The sequence below is a fragment of the Dermatophagoides pteronyssinus genome, unplaced genomic scaffold, assembly GCF_027571235.1.
Source record: "Dermatophagoides pteronyssinus isolate colony J.1.1.1.1 unplaced genomic scaffold, Derpt_VIB-CSIC_2022.12 sq0065, whole genome shotgun sequence".
In the NCBI taxonomy this organism is placed as follows: domain Eukaryota; kingdom Metazoa; phylum Arthropoda; class Arachnida; order Sarcoptiformes; family Pyroglyphidae; genus Dermatophagoides; species Dermatophagoides pteronyssinus.
In genome coordinates, this window is record NW_027461584.1 from 1 (window position 1) to 20,497 (window position 20,497).

Here is a 20,497-nt window from a genome sequence, read left to right on the forward strand (position 1 = left end):
AGATGATCATCATCATAGAAAAAAAAACAATATCTTTATGGTTGTGTATCGAATTTCCATGATCTTTTCTTTCATTGTTGTTGTTTGACATCTTAAATTTCTTCTTATTTTTTTCATCACTTTACTTTGGAAAATAAACGTATGAATGCACGAAGTTACTGATTGCAACTAAAAATTTATTAGAACTTTGAACGTTTTATAATTATTAAAATATTTTATAAATTTAAATAAAAATTTTCATATTAAAAATAATTTTTCGTTCAATGGTTTGGTTAAACAATCAGATATTTGTTCTTTTGTTGGAACGTAATTGATATTATATAGTTGGTTCGTCGAGAACAATTCAATTAGCTTCTTCACTCAAATCGAAGTATCTCGATTTCTTCATTGAATTGATTTTAATCAAATGAATTGCAGACTGATTGTCACATAAAAATTTAATTTCAATATGATATTGAAGCCAATTAAAAATATGCAATAGAAATTCAGCAATACGATAACCTTCTAAAATGGCTGTAATTTCGGCTTCCAACGAAATTGAGATTTTCGTTGTTTAACACTTTTCCATTTAATTGTTGATTCTCCACAACGTACAATAATACCAGTTGTTGAGTGACGAAGTACCAAACGACGAATCAGTATAGACTGACAAAGTTGAATTTAATCGACCAATAATTAATTTCTTATCAATGGTTCTTGATAAATATCTTAAAACCATTTTACAAGCAGCAAACAATGATTGTGTAGGATTTTGAAATCGCGATAACCAATTAACAGCAAATGATATGTCTGGTCGAGTACGATTAGCCAAATACAATAAGGACCCAATAATTTGAACTGGTAAATTATTATCAATTTCTTCATCATCAGATTGTAGATATAATGATGCCATAGGTACACGTGCTGGTTTACATTCAGTAAGATTATATTGTTCAAAATTTTTGATTCTCTTGCCAAAGTTCAAAATGATTTGGTTTTTCAATAATTTCTACACCAAGGAAATCATGTACTTTTCCGATGTCGGTGACTTCAAATTTTGTTTCTAGTTGTTTTACAATATCAGACAATATATCTTCATCTGGTCCAACCATTAGAATATCATCTACATAGATGAGTAGAAGAATATCATTCATTTTAAAGAAACATTTGTCGAGACAACGTTCAAAACCAATATAAAAATTCTGTTATTGTATTATACCATGCTAATGGACTTTGTTTTAGACCATAAAGTGCTTTTTCTAGTTTCAATAAACCATCATGCACAAAACCAGGTGGTGGTGCTACAAACAGCTTCGATAATGGTGCATTTAAAAATGCTGTACGTATATCAATTTGTCGATTTTTAACCAAAGTTTGCATAAGAAAGTACCAGATTGACTAAAGATGGTTCAGGTGTTGGCGATGTAATTTCAGAAAAATCAATGCCAAATTTTTGTAAAACCTTTCGCCACTAGACGTGCTTTATAACTACCATTTCTTTTTCTTGTGAATATCCATTTTGTTGGTATTATTTTGCAATTTTTATCAAATGGTACTTTTCGAAAAACTCGATACTTTTGCAATTGATCAATTTCATTTTGAATAGCTTTCTTCCAATCTTCTGAATCTGAAAGGCTTAAAGCTTCTTCATAAGTTGATGGTACTACAAATGAATTGATACACTTATAGCCATAACGTATTGGTGGAATACCAAAATTTTGACGTGATGATCGTCGAGGAAAAGAATTTTCAACAATATCAACTGTTTCAGTGCTTTCTGTGATATACTCTGGAATAAATTCCGAATCATCTTCATTTACACTGTTAGTTGTTGTTTCTTCAAAAGAATCAGCAGAATTTGATGAGGTCAAATCTACATTCTGTGAATTCAAATCATTGATGAATGGTGATGAAAAATCACTAATACTTGATGAAGACAAATTTGACGATGATGATATTTGTTCAAAAAACATTTTTGATTCATTAAATTTAACATCATTCGTAACAATAATTTCATCAATTTCTGGATCAAGCAGAACATAATTAACTATTGATCCACTATAACCGATAAACATTAATTTTCTTGCTGTTTCATCTAATTTTGACAATCGTTTCATTTGATTTTGATGAACATAAGCTACACACCCAAATGTACGTAGATGACGATAATTTGGTTTTTTATTGAACATTTTTTCATAAGGCGACAATTCATCATCACGAATCCATGAATTGATTAAATAGATCGCTGTAGCCATTGTCTCAGCCCAATATTTTTTCGGTACATTAGCAGAATTGAGCAACGTTCGAACAGTACTAAACACAGTTCTATTCATACGTTCTACAATTCCATTCTGTTCAGGTGAATACCCGACTGTTGTTTCATGATCAATACCTTTTTCAGAACAAAACGCCTTGAAGGTATCATTAATAAATTCACCTCCACGATCTGTTCTAAGACGTTTCACTTTTGTTTTAAAACATTTTCTTTCAAATAAATTCGATTAATTCATTTGTTGCATCTGATTTATGTTTCAACGGAATGCCAAACAAAACGTGAAAAATGATCAATAATAAGCATTGCATATCTGCTTCCACCACAAGATAATTCTGGTGCTTGCCATAAATCAATATGTAACATTTCAAAAACACCGATATCATCATAAACCATTTTAACTTTATGTGGCAAACTTACAGATTTATTCATGCAACAATCTTCACATTTTTCATTTTTGAGATTGATTTGAGGTTCAACCTTATTAATTCGTGAAAGAATTTTCGTGCAGCAATGTCCTAAACGTTTATGCCAAATATTACAAATTTTTGGTTTTGACATTTCTGATATTATCCAAAGATCTTGAAAAAGCATTGCTTCGATGACAATATCATCTTTTTTAATTAATGCACGTTCTTTACCAAAAAATATTTCATAATCATCCAAAATTAATTTGCGAATTGAAATCAAATTTGAATTAAAATTTCCATAAACAACATCTTTTAAAAACAATTCTGTTTCTTCAGTTGGTTTAATAATAACATCACCAACTAATTCAGATTTAACAACATCACCACTGGCAATTTCAAATTCTATTTCTTTATAAATAGGATTAATTAATTTGTCACCTTGAATTGTTGTATGTGATGTACAAGCTGAATCAAGAATCCAAATATTCGACATATTATCAATTCTTTTATTAATTACCGATTTAGCAACACGTTTGATGAATGTCTTTGGTGTTGTTGATGACGATGATGATGTTGTTGATGTTGATGGCGAGGACGATTGAACATTTGAAGAAATTTTAGATGATGATGCAGTTTTATTTTTATTTTCATTCCAAAATTTAATACGACATTCTTCAGTTTTATGTCCAATTCTATTACAATACGTACACTTGATGGTGCTACGCTGAAAATTTTTGTTGAAACCGTTTTTCTTGAGTGTTTTCGCACTTTCAAATGTATTTTTAACAGTTAGAGAATTAATTTTAACATTCTCATCATATTCAATAAAGAGATTGATTATGTCTTTCATTGAACAATTTTGACGTGAAACAATACGATCAGCCAATTGATCGAATTTCGGTACACTTCGTAACATACCAATAACAACGACACATCTATGTTTGTCGCTATATGTGCACCAATCTGACTCTATCGCTTCAAAACGAGCAATAAGTGTTTCAAACCAAACTCGTAATGGACCACCTGTATATTTGCAGGTTGACAATTCCATGTATTTACGAACTGCTGTCGCAAACGTGTCTTTCTCGATCTTCGCCATATAAGACCAAACCTCAAAAACGGTTTTGCAATGATCGATTATTTCAAGTTTGCTTGGTTCAAACATTAATCGAATTGTACCTAGACAATTGTCGTAGGATTTATACTCCGGATCAGTTTGTGGTATTTCACTTTCAAGGAATCGAGAGTAACCACATGATTTAAATGCCGATTTTACAGTCGACAACCAAGATTTAATATTAGATCCATTATATTTCGTGACTTGATTTAGAACAAATGAATCATGTCCTTTAACACTTTGACTTGGAATATGATGTCGTGTTTCAATAACCTCAAGTCTCTCAGTAATTTTCGAAAGAATCTTAACGATTTCTTCGTCAGCCATGTGGAAAAATAAGCACACGTAGCTCTGCTACCAAATATAGGGAAAAATAAACGTATGAATGCACGAAGTTACTGATTGCAACTAAAAATATTTTATTAGAACTTTGAACGTTTTATAATTATTAAAATATTCGATTAATAGAACTAAACTGTTCTAACATACTTTACTTTGCTGGTGTTTATATAATCGATATTTGGGAATTTTTTTCGTCATTCTTATTAACGAAGATGATGATGATGAAAAACAATCCGAGAGGAAAAAAATTCTTAATACAAGCTATGAACGAATCCAATGAAAAAGTAGGCAGACAACAGAAGAAAAAATCTAATCAAAAATCAATTCAAACTTTGTTTTTTTTGCTTCAGCCAATAATTCTCTCGTTTGATATGTGTTTTGCATTCATAAAAAATATTAATTCCATATTTTATTTTCATGTTTCTGTGTCGCTGTTTTTATGGATTTTTCTGGTTCATTTTCATTTCAGAGCTTTTCGGCTAAAACAAAATAGTCGAAGTAGAAATGACGAAAAAAAAAATCTTTTTATTATTATTTAAGAGTATTTGTTGTCGATTTTTTCTGTTGTTGCCATTATTAGATTCAATAATGATGATAAATTTCAGATGAAAAAAAAATCTCTCTCTCTTTTCATATTATTGATCCACGATTGATTCGATGATTGAGAATTTTTATTTCTATGTGATTGTCGTAGTCAATTGGTCGATGATAATTTAATTTCATCAATGTTTGTTCTATTTTGTGATTGGTGTGTTGGTTCATCATCATTGATTTTATTTTCATTTCATTCTTTATTTGGAATTTTCAAAATTTTACTTTTATTCGAAACGTAAATTCAACATGAAATTGAATTTACGTTTCTTCTGTTTATTTTAATTTCACATTGATTTTTTATGCTGTTTGAATTTCTATTATTTTTTTATTTATTTCGTTTTTCTGCTATAATGTTAAATACAATTAGAGAACATAAATACAGATTCCATTAAAAACATAGAGAAAGAGACAAGTAATTTGTTTTTGGGTATTTTTTTTCTGTTGAAGCACTTATTCTGTGTTATGCAACAACACAGAATCGATAAAAATATTCATTTATTTTATTCTGTTTCATTGGAAAATCAATTTGAAACTTATTATTATTATTATGCATACATCCAAATATACAACACATTGAACTAATAGAATAACTTTATCATTAATCCAAATTGTAAGTTTGTTTGTTAGTCAGTTAGTTTATTTTTGTTGGTTAAGTAATGTTTTTTCATGTATGCAGCATATGTGTGTAATTATGTTTGTTTGTTACGGTGAGCATAATTAACACCCACATATTTTCCATGAATTAACAGAGGAAAATTATAGACATGATTTTCAAGAAAAAAAAGTTTTACGAATAAAATTTTCCCATCAGCATCGTCTGAGATAAAACAAAAATTCAATAAACTTTTGATAATCATGTACATAAGTGTTACAATCCTTAAATTTTCAATCCATTTTTTTTTGCTTTAACCAGAAAAAACAATAAGTATCCAAATGTTAATCATTATCTTTGTGGATTTCTTTCGTAATCATCATCATCATTATTGATTGTACAAATTCAATTGCCAATTCATTTTTATTGTTTGTTTTCCAAGGAAATTTGCATGTATTTAGTTTTTCATTATAATGTTGCTGTTGTTTTATGCTAATTGATTTTTAATTATTCAATTTTTTTCTAGCTTCCGGTTATCGAAAAATTTTAATTAATATTTCAAAGGAAAAATATTTGATCAAAATATCTAACGATAATAACCAAAAATAAACAAATCTTTTGTTTTTTTTTCTGTAAATAATCTTTTCAACGAAAATCATCAATCTTAATATCATTTTAGCCGCATCATGATCATCATAATCGATCATTGCATTTCATTTCTCATTTTCCTTGTTGTCATTTTTATTTCATCATTTTATTTCATTTTTACCCCACCTTTGTTTTCCGAAAAACAAAAATGTCATGAAATATTTTTTTCCCCATATTTTCTATTTCCTTCTTTGTAATGAATATTCATCATCATCAGCATTTGGTGTTTTTACATTTTGCACTCACGCAAATGTTGCTGTTGGTCTAATGAATATCTTTTTTTCCCACCGCTAAATCGTTTTGCTTTGTTTTTTTGGTTGAAAAAAACAATCAATGAAAATTTGTCATACACACAAGGTAAATTGAATTTGGGATTTTTGTTTTTACACCAACTACATTAGTTTACAAGGTAAACTTTACCTGAACAACCAAAGATTTGTGATAAAAAGAGTTGCCAAAACAAAACAACAATCCATTATCTGATCATCATAACATTGATAAACAAAATGATGATGATGATGAAAATAATTGACAACCAACAGAATAACAACAGCCAAAAAAAGCAAACTTTTTTTTAGGAAAAGAAAATATTCATTAAAAAAACATGATAATGATAATGACTTATTCTTTTTCTCCTCTATGACCAGATGTATTTTGTTTGTTGTTTCTGTCAAAAATTCTGTACTTTTAATTTTGTTGTTGTTTTCACATCATGTTTTTTTTGTTGGATTTTGACTAAATCAAGATATAATTTAAATTTGTTGAACAAAACTTTTATTAATAAACTTTGTTTGTTTTGTTTTTCTCTTTAGTTTATTCATTTATTTATTTTTTGATAATGAGCACTTATCAATTATCATCATTATTTTTTTCAAACAATGATAATGATGAAACAACTACAGAATCAATATCTGCATCGACAACGACGGCAACATTCTTATGGCTGACGAATGATATTGTTAATCCATCAACATTGAATCCATTATTATTATCATCATCATCATCATCATCATTTAAATTTAATCAAACATTTCAGCAACAACAACTACAAAATTATCAACATCATCATCAAAATCGTTATCAAAATAATCAAAATTATAATTTATTAGAATGTCAAGAACAATTTTTTGATATTGAAAATTTTACCGATCTCAATTTTCCAGGTAAATTTATTTATATTTTTAATTAAGTTTTCATCTAAATTATTTGTTCATTTATTTCAAAGGTGAACGATTTGAAACAAAAGCATTCGGTTTGGATGAATATTTTAAAATAACCATTTATATTATTGCTATTATAGCATCAATATTTGGAAATTCAGCCGTTGTTCTAAGTGTTTTAATGAAACGATCATTACGTGTTACGGTTAATTTATATTTAGCTAATTTAGCTGTTGCCGATATATTAATCTGTATATGTTGTATGTGGGTACATTTAATCAATCATCTAACAGCACCAACATATGTACTTGGTCCATTTTTTTGTAAAATTAATTCATTTGCACAAAGTAAGTTTTCAATATCAAAAAAAAACTTTTTTCAATTTCCTTGTTATTTGTTTATTTGATTTGTTTTCATTAAAGTAGTTTTTTCATTTTCTTGGGAAAAAAATAATTGATTAAGCTAAAAGACAAAGACAAAGATAAAGATAAAACTTTTTAATTGTTTGCTTTCAATCAACTTTATTTTTGGATTCCAGTATCCTGTTGAAACTTTTTTGGTTTGTTTGTTTGTTTAAATTGAATTTTCGTTTTTTGATGATTGTTTTTTTCTGTTCACTAAGTAGTTTATGATAATTAAAAGGATGATCTAATAGTGTTAATCAATTGAGTTTGATCTTTTTAATTTTTTCACAGACAAAAAAAAACATTGCAAATTTTTGAAACAAAAGAAACAATGTTTTCAATTTCGCAATGACTTTAAAAAGGATGCAAAAACAAAAGAAAAAAGATTTAAAAGAAATTTGAAGAGAATTTCAAAAAAAAATTTTGAAATAAAAACATTATGTAAATGACAAATGAGTTTTACAAAATAGGTTTTTGTTAATAGGTTCTGTATAATTTTTAATTGTCTTTTTTGCTCGAGAATTACTGTAATGAATTTTACAAAAAAAACAGTGAAATAAAACTTTTCATCATCATCATTATAATGAACAGAATGGATACAGATTCCAAAATGTTAAATTTATGTCAATGTTTGTTTGTTTCTTTAGTGTTTTCCCTAAGAAAATTACAAAATGAAATTGAAAATTTTATCGCTTCATTTTCTTTTGTTTTTTGAAATTGAAATTAAAATTTTTTTCCTTCCAAAGTTTTTCCAATTTGAATATTTTTTTTGATTGCCTCACTGGCTTGTATTGTCCATTATTTTCGTTCCAATATAAATATCCCCCTTTTCAAACATTTTTCAATAAAGATGATGTGTAAATTGGTGTAAGTTTTATTCTTTTGTTTGTTTATTTGATTTATTTATTCATTCTTCTTTTTATCGTTTGTAAATTACATTTCAAATTTGAAAATCTGTTTTTGATGTTTGTTTTGTTTGAGAGTTTTTTTTCTCCAATTGAAATTGAAAAATTGTTTTTCATCAAACAAACAAACAAACAAAATTTTACAAACAACATATAATGTCTGTGTCTCTGTGGGTATGTAAATGATTGAAATTCAATTCAAAATTTTTTTTTCGCAATGATGAATCCAGGAATTCGGAATTCTAGATTTTTTTCTTCTTCTTTTGAGATTTCTTCTCCCAGTTTTTTTTTCTTTCTCTCTTTGAAGAAAAACATCCCGAATTCATTGGAAATGTTTTTGATTTTGAATTTGGTGAGAGAGAGAGAATGATGAATGTATGACCAAAAACAACAACCGATTAATCGATTTGAATATTATATTCATATAAAGAATCTATTCGAAAAAATATGATTATGTTGATGTCTGTAAAATACATTCATTTTTTTTCTCTCGCAGACATCATCATCATCAAAAACAAGCCTATCTTCTATCTGAATTCTATATTGAACTCAGGCTGCAGATCGATAATGGCTATAGATTGATGGATAGGCTTTTCATCTATGAATGAATGAATGAATGCAAACAAACAACCGAATGAAAGAACGATAATTATAAAAATTGACAAATTGGAAAATAAAAATTTTCGAAAAAAAAACTGATGATTATGGTGAAACATTTGGTTACCACTTTTTGTTGTTGAAGTAATAAAACAACAATCTAAACAGAATTATATTCACAAGAAAAAAAAACTAATAATAAATGGCTTTCAAACGAGAGAGAGAAAATAAAGTAAATTGAAAATAATGGTTATATCATGATGATGATGATATGATATGAAAGAAAGAAAATAATCAAACTGTCAATGATCCAATCATAATTTTTTTTCCATTTCTTTCTTTGGTTGATAATCATAAATGGATCGATTCTTCTGTTCATTTTTTTTCTTCTATATTTTATCATCAACAACAATAACAATAACCATCAACAGCAGCCATATAGTTAATAAAAACAGTCAATCAGAATGATGATTTTATTTCACAGTTTTTTTTATTGATTGATAGATTGATTGATTTTTATCTTTGTTATCTTCCTGTTTCTGTTTGTTTTCTTTTTCTTGCAAAAAAAAATGATCCATATTCAAGTCATCACTATCACTATCACACACTTATTTCCTATCACTTTATCTCGATTTAATCACACACACGCAGTGATAAAATAGTTCCGAATTTATAAATAAAAAGCCATTTCCTTTTCCTAAAATAAAATGAAATCTATAGAATTCGAGTATTTGATTCTTGGTTCTAGCTTTTCTTTTCGTTTTTTGATATCCATTAATCCGATTTTTTGTTGTTGTTGTTGAAAACCATTTAAAAGTAAAAAGAAAATGAAAAAATCTTTCTTTGAAACAAGCATTGAAATTTCGTTGAATTTAATATGAAAGAAAAATATCAGAGATTCCAAATGAATGAATGAATGTCTGATCCATTTTCTTCGTTCATTGTTGTTAATGTTGAAAATCAAACAGAAAAGAAATATGCATTCATCATTTTAACATTCAACATCTTCATCATCATTATTCTAACGAAAAAAAATTCCAATCCAATTCGTCCAAGCAATTCAATTTTTGATAAACATTATTATCATTATATGATTATGTAACAAAACAAATAAGAAAATGTAAATTAAATAATATTATATGATGATGATGTATATGTTTCGAAATTGGATCAAATCAGATGGAACAGAATAAAAACAACAACAACAATCTCTTTATATATGATGAACATACCAACATTATTATTATTTATGGATGATAATTTTTCATTTTGAGTTTTCAAATGTATCATTTTGGATTTTTTCTGTTGTTGTTGTCGGGAACATTCTTTTTCTTTTTTTCTTCTTTTTGATGATGAATATCATAACTAAATCAAATTGATTTGTTTCATTTTTTTCTTCTTCTTCAAAAATCTAAAGATTTTTTGATACATTTTGTTCTGTTGTTGTTGTTAAAAGATATCGATTTATTATGACGATGATAACAATAACAACAATGATTAACGATTGAAATTTTTTTATTTTTCTATATTCGGATGTTAAAAATGATAGTTTTGTTTCTGGAAATATGAAAATAGCTATTCTGTTTCATTTCAACAAACCAAAATGTAATTGAAAATCGATCAGAAAAATTCATAAATGTTTGAAAAAAAATTGATAAAATAAAACTAGAAAGATTCCAATTTTTTGAATAGCTACTATATAAAAATAGTCACATATTTCACAAAAATTCTGTTTGATGTCAATTCTGTTGTTGTTGTTGTTGTTATTATTGTCAATGACCATTAACAAATATCTATTTGCTGAAAGAAATTTCCAAACAAAACAAAACAAAAAATTCAATTATATTCAGCAATTGTTCAATCAAGAATTCTGGAATTTGGTCAGAAAAAAAATGTTTTTTTTTAATTAGAAATTGAATCTGATTCTGTTTCCAAAAAAAGAAGATTCATTTTTTTATAATAAAGAAAGAATCATTGGTTATTCAAAATTTGTTTCGTTTCATGTTTTCGTTTTCCTTATTTCTTTGCAAACAAATTATTATTTTTTTCTAATGATAATAATTTTCATTTTAGATTTTGATTCGGAAATTTTTTTCCATTTCATTTCAATGATTTCCATGAAAGTGAGAGTAAGAGAGAGAGAGAGTATCGGAATTCGATCAGTTTTTCCTGTTGTTGTTGTTGTTGTTGTCTAGCCTATTGATAATCGATAATGATATCGATTGATTTTCGTTTTTTTGTTTTCTTTCGAATTGATTACTTTTACTATTCACTGAAAATCAATGAGAGGAAACAAACATTTTACCAAATGTAAAATGCAAAAAAGGGAAATCCAATTAGGATGGTCATGTAGCTTTGTTTTGTTTGTTTGTTTTGTTGTTGTTGAAGAAATATCGATTAAATATCGATTGATTTTTTTTTCATGGAATTTTTTTCCCTTATCATAATTGGATTAAAATTTGAATAATTTTTTTTGTTTGTTTGTTTTCGTTTTCTTTTTCTTTGAAAAAAAACCAAGTGACATGTTTAACATCATCAGTATTGTCATTATCAGCAATTGCCTGTGATCGTTATATGGCTATTATGTATCCATTACGTACACGTGTTACAAAACAACGTACCGGTATTGTCATTACTTGTATTTGGATTGTATCATTAATCATATCGATACCATTTTATTATTCTCGACGTTATGAAACAGTTAAAGTATATGAAATTTGATTTTGATTTGATTTGATTTAAAAATAATCTAATTTCAATCTTTCTTTTTTTTCTTTGGATATCACAAAAGTGGGTAGATTATACACAAACAACCTGTATGGAAGATTGGCCATATACAATGACATATTCAGAAAATGATGGTGTTTGTTATAAAAAACATACAATGAAAACATTTTATTATACATTAGTTACAACAACATTATTTTTTGTACCAGTATTAATAATGATAACAGCATATTCAGCTATAATTCTAATATTATGGGGTAATCGTTTACCTGGTGAAGCAAATGAAAGTAATTTAAGACATCAGAAAAAATCTAAAAGAAAGGTAAGAATATATTCTATATTTGTTTGTTTCATCCAAAAAAAACATTATTCATTTCTATTTTTGTCATTTTCTTCAATGAAATTTGAAGCTAAAAATCAAAGTGATATTAGAAAAAAACAAAAGAAAGTCGAATCAATTTTCATATATTTTGTGTTTATTAAGCAGAATTTATTCGATTCATCAAAAATCTGTTACCACATATTTTGCCACATTCAAACCAAAAATATTAAAACAAAACAAAACAAAAAAGAGAACAGAGATTCTATTTATAAACAATATATTGTCGAAGACGATGACTAAGAATTTCAAAATGTTTGACGTCGATTTCCCAATAAAAAATAATAATTATAATTATAATTATATCATAAGATTTTTCATTCAAAATTACAAAACCAATCTTATCATTGAACAATGTTAATATAAAGATGATTATGATAAGAAATGTTGGTGAGAAATCATAAGTGTGTGGGCATCTATAGGCTAAAAATATATGTAAATAATATTTCCAAAACATGATTTGTTTTGAAATGTTATTGATTGATTACATGTCCTAAATACCATCGTTTGGATGTTTTGTTAATCAACTAATGAATGTTGTAGCCTAATGAATGTAATTAACTGATTTAAATCTAGTATATAAAGCCTTCCTAAATTATCATTCAATCATCGAGTATTTTGGAGATCTATGATCTTCATATGCTTGGTCAATAAAATATTTTATTCTAAATTATATCCCGTTTTATCATTACAACGCCAAAGCTGCACACACAACATTCGAACACGTAAAGATTTACGTTGAAGTTTCCATTTATTAGTTACAAGCCAACAGGATGTCAACAGTGGGAATCTCCAATGTTTCAATCAATATCTGTTCGTACAACACACCGCCCAATCAATTCAAGTAAAATGAAAACGAAATTTTGAAAATTTTAACCAAGCTGATTGACCAAATTGTTTTGAAAAACTAAGTATCGTTTCATCAAAGTTTTCAATATCAAATTAATTCAATTATCAAGATTTAAATTTCAAATTGTTTCAAAAAGCTCAATAAAGCGGAAGATAAGCGTTGAGGTAAGAATCTATCAAAAAAGAGGCCTCCGAAAATATGCTGTAAATCCTTGGCAGCCTAAGGGTAATCAAATTCAAATTCAAATTCAAAATAAATGTTCAAAACCCCGATAAAGCTGAAGGTAGGCGTTAAGGTACGCACCTCATCAAAAAAAATGGTTCACCAAGACACGCATCTTTAATAGCTTGAGAGCAATCAAAATGATCAAAATTTTATCAAGAAAAATTGAAAAATCGTATGAAAATTTTATGTGCAATAAGAAACGTTTTGACAAATGATTTGTATCAAAAAACTTCAAGAAATTATCAAACTGATTTATTGTTTTGCTGAACTGGTTTTCCAAAATATTTCCAATATCGTCAATATTATCCCTAAATTCCACACACCAAATACTTTACACAGATATACTGGATTATCTGTTAACAACATCATTGCAGTTATAACCATGGAGCTGATGCAGGAAACAACAACAACCTGATCCGGCCAGCCAGCATCATCTTGAGCGAGGGGATGTAAATAATATTTCCAAAACATGATTTGTTTTGAAATGTTATTGATTGATTACATGTCCTAAATACCATCGTTTGGATGTTTTGTTAATCAACTAATGAATGTTGTAGCCTAATGAATGTAATTAACTGATTTAAATCTAGTATATAAAGCCTTCCTAAATTATCATTCAATCATCGAGTATTTTGGAGATCTATGATCTTCATATGCTTGGTCAATAAAATATTTTATTCTAAATTATATCCCGTTTTATCATTACAACGCCAAAGCTGCACACACAACATTCGAACACGTAAAGATTTACGTTGAAGTTTCCATTTATTAGTTACATATATATAAAAAATATCAAATGGCATCCATTTTCTTCATTTTTTTTGTTGTTCATTAATATTTAGAATTGATAAATTTTTTACTGAATAATTAATAATGATTAATATTTTTTTCTCCAATTTACAAAAAAAATCCAAAAAAAACTATTAGGTAATCAAAATGGTTGTTGTTGTATTATTAGTATTTGTTATTTGTTGGCTACCCTTACAATTGATTGTATTATATTCAATTTATTTTCATTCAAGTAATGAAATGGTAAGATTTATTTATAAAAAAAAGTCAATCAATATTGATTAATTAATTGTCTTGGAATTTTATATTCTATTTTTTTGTTTGTTTGTTTTGTTTACTTTTTTTTTGTTTTGTTTCTATATTGGTAATAATCGTAGCTACCAAGCTGGTTTGGTAATCTGATATTCTATTCATATTTTATTGCCTATTCAAACAGTGTATTCAATCCGATTATTTATGGTGGTTTTAATCGTAATTTTCGTGATGCATTATATAAAAATGCATTCTGTCAAAGTTTATGGTGTTTTAATCATAATAATAATAATCGTAATGATATTGGTGGTAATGGTATTGGTACTGGTGTTGGTGGTGGAACACGTAAGTGGCATCAGCCTCGTAAGTTTATTCTTTTTTTTTCGTTATTTTTCTTGTTTTGTCTTTTAATTTATAAAATTTCAGATTCTTTTTCAAGTTATTTTTGGCTTTTTTTTTGTTGTTTGCATTTGAAGCATGTGACTTTATGTTTTTTTTCTCTTCAATTCTTTAGAAATTATTTCATTTCATTTCATTTTCTTTCATCATCAGTGATTCTTTTTTTTCATGTGCTGCATCCTTCCTTCCTTTTCTTTCGTTCATCTAACCAGAAAAAAAAGAAATGAAATAGAAAAAAAACAAGAACAAATTCTGATAACCAACCATCATCATCATCATCAAGATGATAGTAGCCCTAAGGGAAAACAGAATCAGAAGAAAGAAAAAAAAACAAACCAAAGACTAGCCTTATTTTTTTTTCATTACATTATTTATTCATTATTATTATTTTATACATGACAAATACAGAATCAAAAAAAAAGAGAAAAAGAAAGTCAGTAATGGATAGATAGATAGGATGAACTAAATGTCAAAAAAAAATTATTTTTTTTAATCAGAAAATAAAAATGAAAAAAAACCATAAATTCTAATAAATGTCTAATGCCAGAAAAACGGAATTGAATTGAATGGTGAATCGGTGAATTAGTGAGAAAACATTTTTTTCAGTAAATTTTATCATCATATCCATTGTGTAACAGATGTTTTTTTTTGAAAATGATATTTTTTTTTGTTTTCATTAGATATCATTGATGTTTGTTCATTTTATTTTAGAAATAAATTTTAATAGGTCTACAAAAATAAGAAAAATAGTGTTTTTATACAGAAACCAAAACTATTGAAATGAAATATTAAAGTTCATGAGAATGTTTTTGAAATAAGCTATTTATCAACACTCGCCCCTATTTCAAAAACATTTTCAATGGATATACGTTCAAACAAATAAAGAAATATTAAGATTCATCAACACGATTAATAACAAACAAAATAAATTTATCCAGATTCGGTGTTGATGATGATTCATATTGATTACAATGGTGTTCCCAAATTGCCATTCAAAAAATTATGATGTAGGAAACCAGAACGTGATGATTTATTTCGGAAATAACCAATACCAGAAAAATTACAATTGCCAAATTTCCGAAATTTAAACGATTTACCAATTGTACCATATTTGCGGTTTCTACCATCACCATAATCAGGAGGTTCACCAATACAATTGTTATTCGACATCTTATTAGTTGATTGCTTTTCAAATTTTGCCACAAACAAATTTGCAATGTTTTGACTTGGACACAAAGATTCAAAACTTCCATAATCATGATGATACTGGCTTTTCGGTAACTCACCTGGTTGACCCAGTTCACAATGTGATTGAAAATCATTTTCATCATCAGTATCATCTTCAATAGAATTATCCAGATTCATAAAATTGTTGCTGTCATTCAATACATTAGATTCATTAACCTCGTTGACTTTCGGAATGGAACACATTGGTTGTTCATCAATTTCAACAGATGAACGTAATTCATTTTTGCTTGTCAACGGAACATACGTATCACGATTTTCAAACATTGAATGACCAAAACTTTTGCGACAAAAAGATTTTACAGCGGTATTTGCTACATTACGGATTGGAGAAACATTAACACGAATTTGTAATTCAATCAGGTTGACATAATCGGTACTCCATTTTCCAATCAAAATTGGCTTACGATAATGATAAATGACCATACCATTCCTATCCATGCTTTCACTGATACCATTAACATTACAAAATTTTCCAATCGAAATTAAATTAAATGGCTGATCATCAACAAGAAACACGTCTTTGATTTTCATTTGAATCCATCTTTGACCATTAAACAATTGACAAAACATATCACCTTTTTCAGGATTCCGGATTTCACCCTTCAAGGTACTAATAGATTCATTGGTGCGTCGTATATTTGTAAGAAAAGAACGATTATTTACCACATGAAAAGAAGCACCACAGTCAGCCAAAAACTTTACAGATGAAACAGAACACAATGACAATGAACTAGGTGGCGGTATCAGCGAACCATGCTGTTTTGAACTAACAATTGCACTCAAACTTGTCAAATCATTATTTTGCCGGTTATAGTTGTTACAATTACGATCATCATTACTTCGATTACAATCATTGTTGTACCCATTACGATTGTTGTTGTATCCATTACGATAATTATTTCGGTTCATTTCGGCATACTTCTTTTGTTGACAAAATCGCTCAATATGTCCTTGCATACCACAAAAATAACATTTACCCAAAAATATTCGATTACTTGACGATGCTGACAAAACCGGTGACGTCAAAACAGGTGGAACATCAGTCGATATCGATGAAGTCGAAGTAGCCGCTAGAGAAGTTGACTGTAACACAGCTGTCGAAATTCTTTCACGATCAAATCTCAGCAATTCAGATTCAAATTGTTTGTCGGACATATAATCGGATTCTTTACGACCACCATTATAAATATCAAGCATTTTACACATATCCGTATATTCATGGTCTGTAGAGAAATGTGTTAGGAAATTTTTAATACACAAATGTGTTAGAAAGGGTCTGCAGAAAAAGTCAATGTGCGCAACATCGTGCGCAACATGAATGGCCTCGGGATAGAAACAATTGTTAACGCTTAGGCCCCGGTCTCATTGTAATGGGACCGCGGCCTTAAGCAGGTTAGGTTAGGTTTGTGCAATTAGGTTTTCCGGGAGGAACTAAGTGAAGCGCCAATATTTGTGGCTATCTTTGGCGATTTTTTCCAATATTTTTTTGGACCGATTTTCGGTGAAACCCGAAACAAATGGATAGAAAACAAATAATTGATTGTATCGAATGAATAAATAGTTGGATCGATCGCAAAAGAACAAAACTTCAGCCAAAGATTTGGGAGATGGGCGGCGTAGCCGCTCATCTGCCAGAATCTACGGGCTGAAGCAAGTGTGCGTGCTGCTGGCCAAAGGCCAGCAACACACACTTGTTAGAAATAAATTTTAATGGTTCTAAATGGTTCAACAAAAATAAGAAAAATAGTGTTTTTATACAGAAACCAAAAACTATTGAAATGAAATATTAAAGTTCATGAGAATGTTTTTGAAATATGACTATTTCACTCTATGACACTCGCCCCTATTTCAAAAACATTTTCAATGGATATACGTACAAACAAATAAAGAAATATTAAGATTCATCAACACGATTAATAACAAACAAAATAAATTTATCCAGATTCGGTGTTGATGATGATTCATATTGATTACAATGGTGTTCCCATATTGCCATTCAAAAAATTATGATGTAGGAAACCAGAACGTGATGATTTATTTCGGAAATAACCAATACCAGAAAAATTACAATTGCCAAATTTCCGAAATTTAAACGATTTACCAATTGCACCATATTTGCGGTTTCTACCATCACCATAATCAGGAGGTTCACCAATAACATTGTTATTCGACATCTTATTAGTTGATTGATTTTTAAATTTCGCAACAAACAAATTTGCAATATTTTGACTTGGACACAAGGATTCAAAACTTCCATAATCATGATGATACTGGCTTTTCGGTAACTCACCTGGTTGACCCAGTTCACAATGTGATTGAAAATCATTTTCATCATCAGTATCATCTTCAATAGAATTCATAAAATTGTTGCTGTCATTCAATACATTAGATTCATTAACCTCGTTGACTTTCGGAATGGAACACATTGGTTGTTCATTAATTTCAACAGATGAACGTAATTCACTTTTGCTTGTCAACGGAATATACGTATCACGATTTTCAAACATTGAATGACCAAAACTTTTACGACAAAAAGATTTTACAGCGGTATTTGCTACATTACGGATTGGAGAAACATTAACACGAATTTGCAATTCAATCAGGTTGACATAATCGGTACTCCATTTTCCAATCAAAATTGGCTTACGATAATGATAAATGACCATACCATTCCTATCCATCCTTTCACTGATACCATTAACATTACAAAATTTTCCAATCGAAATTAAATTAAACGGTTGATCATCAACAAGAAATACGTCTTTGATTTTCATCGGAATCCATCTTTGACCATTAAACAATTGACAAAACATATCACCTTTTTCAGGATTCCGGATTTCACCCTTCAAAGTACTAATAGATTCATTGGTGCGTCGTATATTTGTAAGAAAAGAACGATTATTTACCACGTGAAAAGAAGCACCACAGTCAGCCAAAAACTTTACGGATGAAACAGAACACAATGACAATGAACTAGGTGGCGGTATCAGCGAACCATGCTGTTTTGAACTAACAATTGCACTCAAACTTGTCAAATCATTAAACGAGCGATTGTTATTTGAATCACGGTCAAAATTTCGGTCCATATCAGTAGATTCGACATGTCGCTTTTGCTGACAATCACGTTCAACATGTCCTTGCATACCACAAAAATAACATCTTCCCAAAAATATTCGATTACTTGACGATGCTGACAAAACCGGTGACGTCAAAACAGGTGGAACATTATCAGTCGATGTCGACGGAGTCGAAGTAGCCGCTAGAGAAGTTGACTGTAAAACAGCTGTCGAAATTCGTTCACGATCAAATCTCAGCAATTCAGATTCAAATTGTTTGTCGGACATATAATCAGCTTCTTTACGACCACCATTATAAATATCAAGCATTTTACACATATCCGTATATTCAGGTGGCAAAACAGACCGAACCTTCGAATTGATGATGTGATACGGCAATTTAATATCTTTATCTGCAAACGCAGCATACAACTGACGAAGTTTAGAAAATAAAGCCGGAATCGATCCATCAAATTTAATCGTTTCCAAATCCTTCAACAATTCCCACGCTGATTTGGCGCCGGGACCACGATATTTTCGTTCCAATTCTTCCAACATTTCTTTCGGATTCCGGTAATCCAATAAACCCTCTAGGTCGTCCTTGGAAATCGATTGCTTAATTATGTTCCGTACCTTCGCAATCTTGTTAATTTCTTTACGATTAATCGGGGGATCAGTTGCTGCCCGTTCATATTTGAATGTCGAAATAAATTGGTCCAATTCAAATGCTTCTAGCACATCGATTAACGTATTATACCATTGTCGATACGTTGCTTCACCTAATTTCATAACTCGGATGATGTTGTTGCTATTACTTTCACTCATATTGACGATTTTTCAAAAAATAAACGATTAACAAAAATAAACGAACAAAAAATACCAAAAAACGGGTTTCAAACAAAAAACAATACACAAAAAAATAATCACAAAAAAAAACTTTCAAAAAAAATACAAATTACAAAACGAAAAAACAACACGTTGAAAAAAAAAAACAAGAAAATCACAAAAAAAAATATTCACAAAAAAATAACATGAAAAACGGCGTGAGAGCCCATAACCTATTAGAAATAAATTTTAATGGTTCTAAATGGTTCAACAAAAATAAGAAAAATAGTGTTTTTATACAGAAACCAAAAACTATTGAAATGAAATATTAAAGTTCATGAGAATGTTTTTGAAATATGACTATTTCACTCTATGACACATTCAATGTTTGACAACAACAACAACAACAACGAACGAAGAAAAGAAAAAAAAACCGAATTAGCTAAATCCATGTGTGTGTGTGCTTATTATTTATTTCTATTTTGTATTTCTCCATTCATTCAATTCAATTCAACTTAATACTCAAATAACAAGCAACCAAGACGAGAGCGGGAGAGAATTCTCTGTTTTTCTCTTCCTCCTGATCTCCTCATTCTTCATAATTCCCCTACCCATCAAATTTTCTTTCTTTGGCTAGATATTCTTCTTTCTGGAACACACTTCAACAATACCCGCAGCACACAAACACTCTACTCTCTTATATATTGAAACACTCGACCACCGAATA

At 28.7% G+C, this 20,497-nt stretch overlaps 3 protein-coding genes across 4 annotated transcripts; 1 reads left to right on the forward strand and 2 right to left on the reverse strand.

Annotated features, from left to right (window-relative positions):
• Positions 1 to 2,503: 2,503 nt before the first annotated feature.
• LOC142646131 (uncharacterized) lies at positions 2,504 to 4,238 on the reverse strand. Its single transcript, XM_075824282.1, has one exon. The coding sequence runs from the start codon at positions 4,103 to 4,105 to the stop codon at positions 2,504 to 2,506; it is 1,602 nt and encodes a 533-aa protein (XP_075680397.1). The 5' UTR covers positions 4,106 to 4,238.
• Positions 4,239 to 6,770: 2,532 nt separating this feature from the next.
• LOC142646128 (QRFP-like peptide receptor) lies at positions 6,771 to 15,420 on the forward strand. Of its 2 annotated transcripts, XM_075824278.1 has the most exons (6): positions 6,771 to 7,117; positions 7,180 to 7,461; positions 11,539 to 11,726; positions 11,812 to 12,069; positions 14,129 to 14,233; positions 14,368 to 15,420. In XM_075824278.1, the coding sequence occupies exons 1-6, from the start codon at positions 6,793 to 6,795 to the stop codon at positions 14,866 to 14,868; spliced, it is 1,659 nt and encodes a 552-aa protein (XP_075680393.1). In that variant the 5' UTR covers positions 6,771 to 6,792; the 3' UTR covers positions 14,869 to 15,420. The 2 variants fall into 2 exon arrangements, with proteins under 2 accessions (XP_075680393.1, XP_075680394.1); XM_075824279.1 differs by lacking the exons at positions 14,129 to 14,233; positions 14,368 to 15,420 and adding an exon at positions 12,158 to 13,233.
• Positions 15,421 to 17,580: 2,160 nt separating this feature from the next.
• Positions 17,581 to 19,930, reverse strand: LOC113792498 (uncharacterized). Its single transcript, XM_027342391.2, has one exon. It carries the CDS (start codon positions 19,768 to 19,770, stop codon positions 17,860 to 17,862), a length of 1,911 nt encoding a protein of 636 aa, XP_027198192.2. The 5' UTR covers positions 19,771 to 19,930; the 3' UTR covers positions 17,581 to 17,859.
• Positions 19,931 to 20,497: the final 567 nt, after the last annotated feature.

Excerpts from the sequence above, each read along its gene's own strand:
- LOC142646131 (XM_075824282.1), bottom strand. The coding sequence starts at position 4,105 with ATGGCTGACGAAGAAATCGTTAAGATTCTTTCGAAAATTACTGAGAGA.
- LOC142646128 (XM_075824278.1), top strand. The coding sequence starts at position 6,793 with ATGAGCACTTATCAATTATCATCATTATTTTTTTCAAACAATGATAAT. Across the intron at positions 7,462-11,538 it reads AATTAATTCATTTGCACAAA|TGACATGTTTAACATCATCA; the intron begins GTAAGTTTTCAA and ends AAAAAAACCAAG. Across the intron at positions 12,070-14,128 it reads AGAAAAAATCTAAAAGAAAG|GTAATCAAAATGGTTGTTGT; the intron begins GTAAGAATATAT and ends AAAAACTATTAG.
- LOC113792498 (XM_027342391.2), bottom strand. The coding sequence starts at position 19,770 with ATGAGTGAAAGTAATAGCAACAACATCATCCGAGTTATGAAATTAGGT.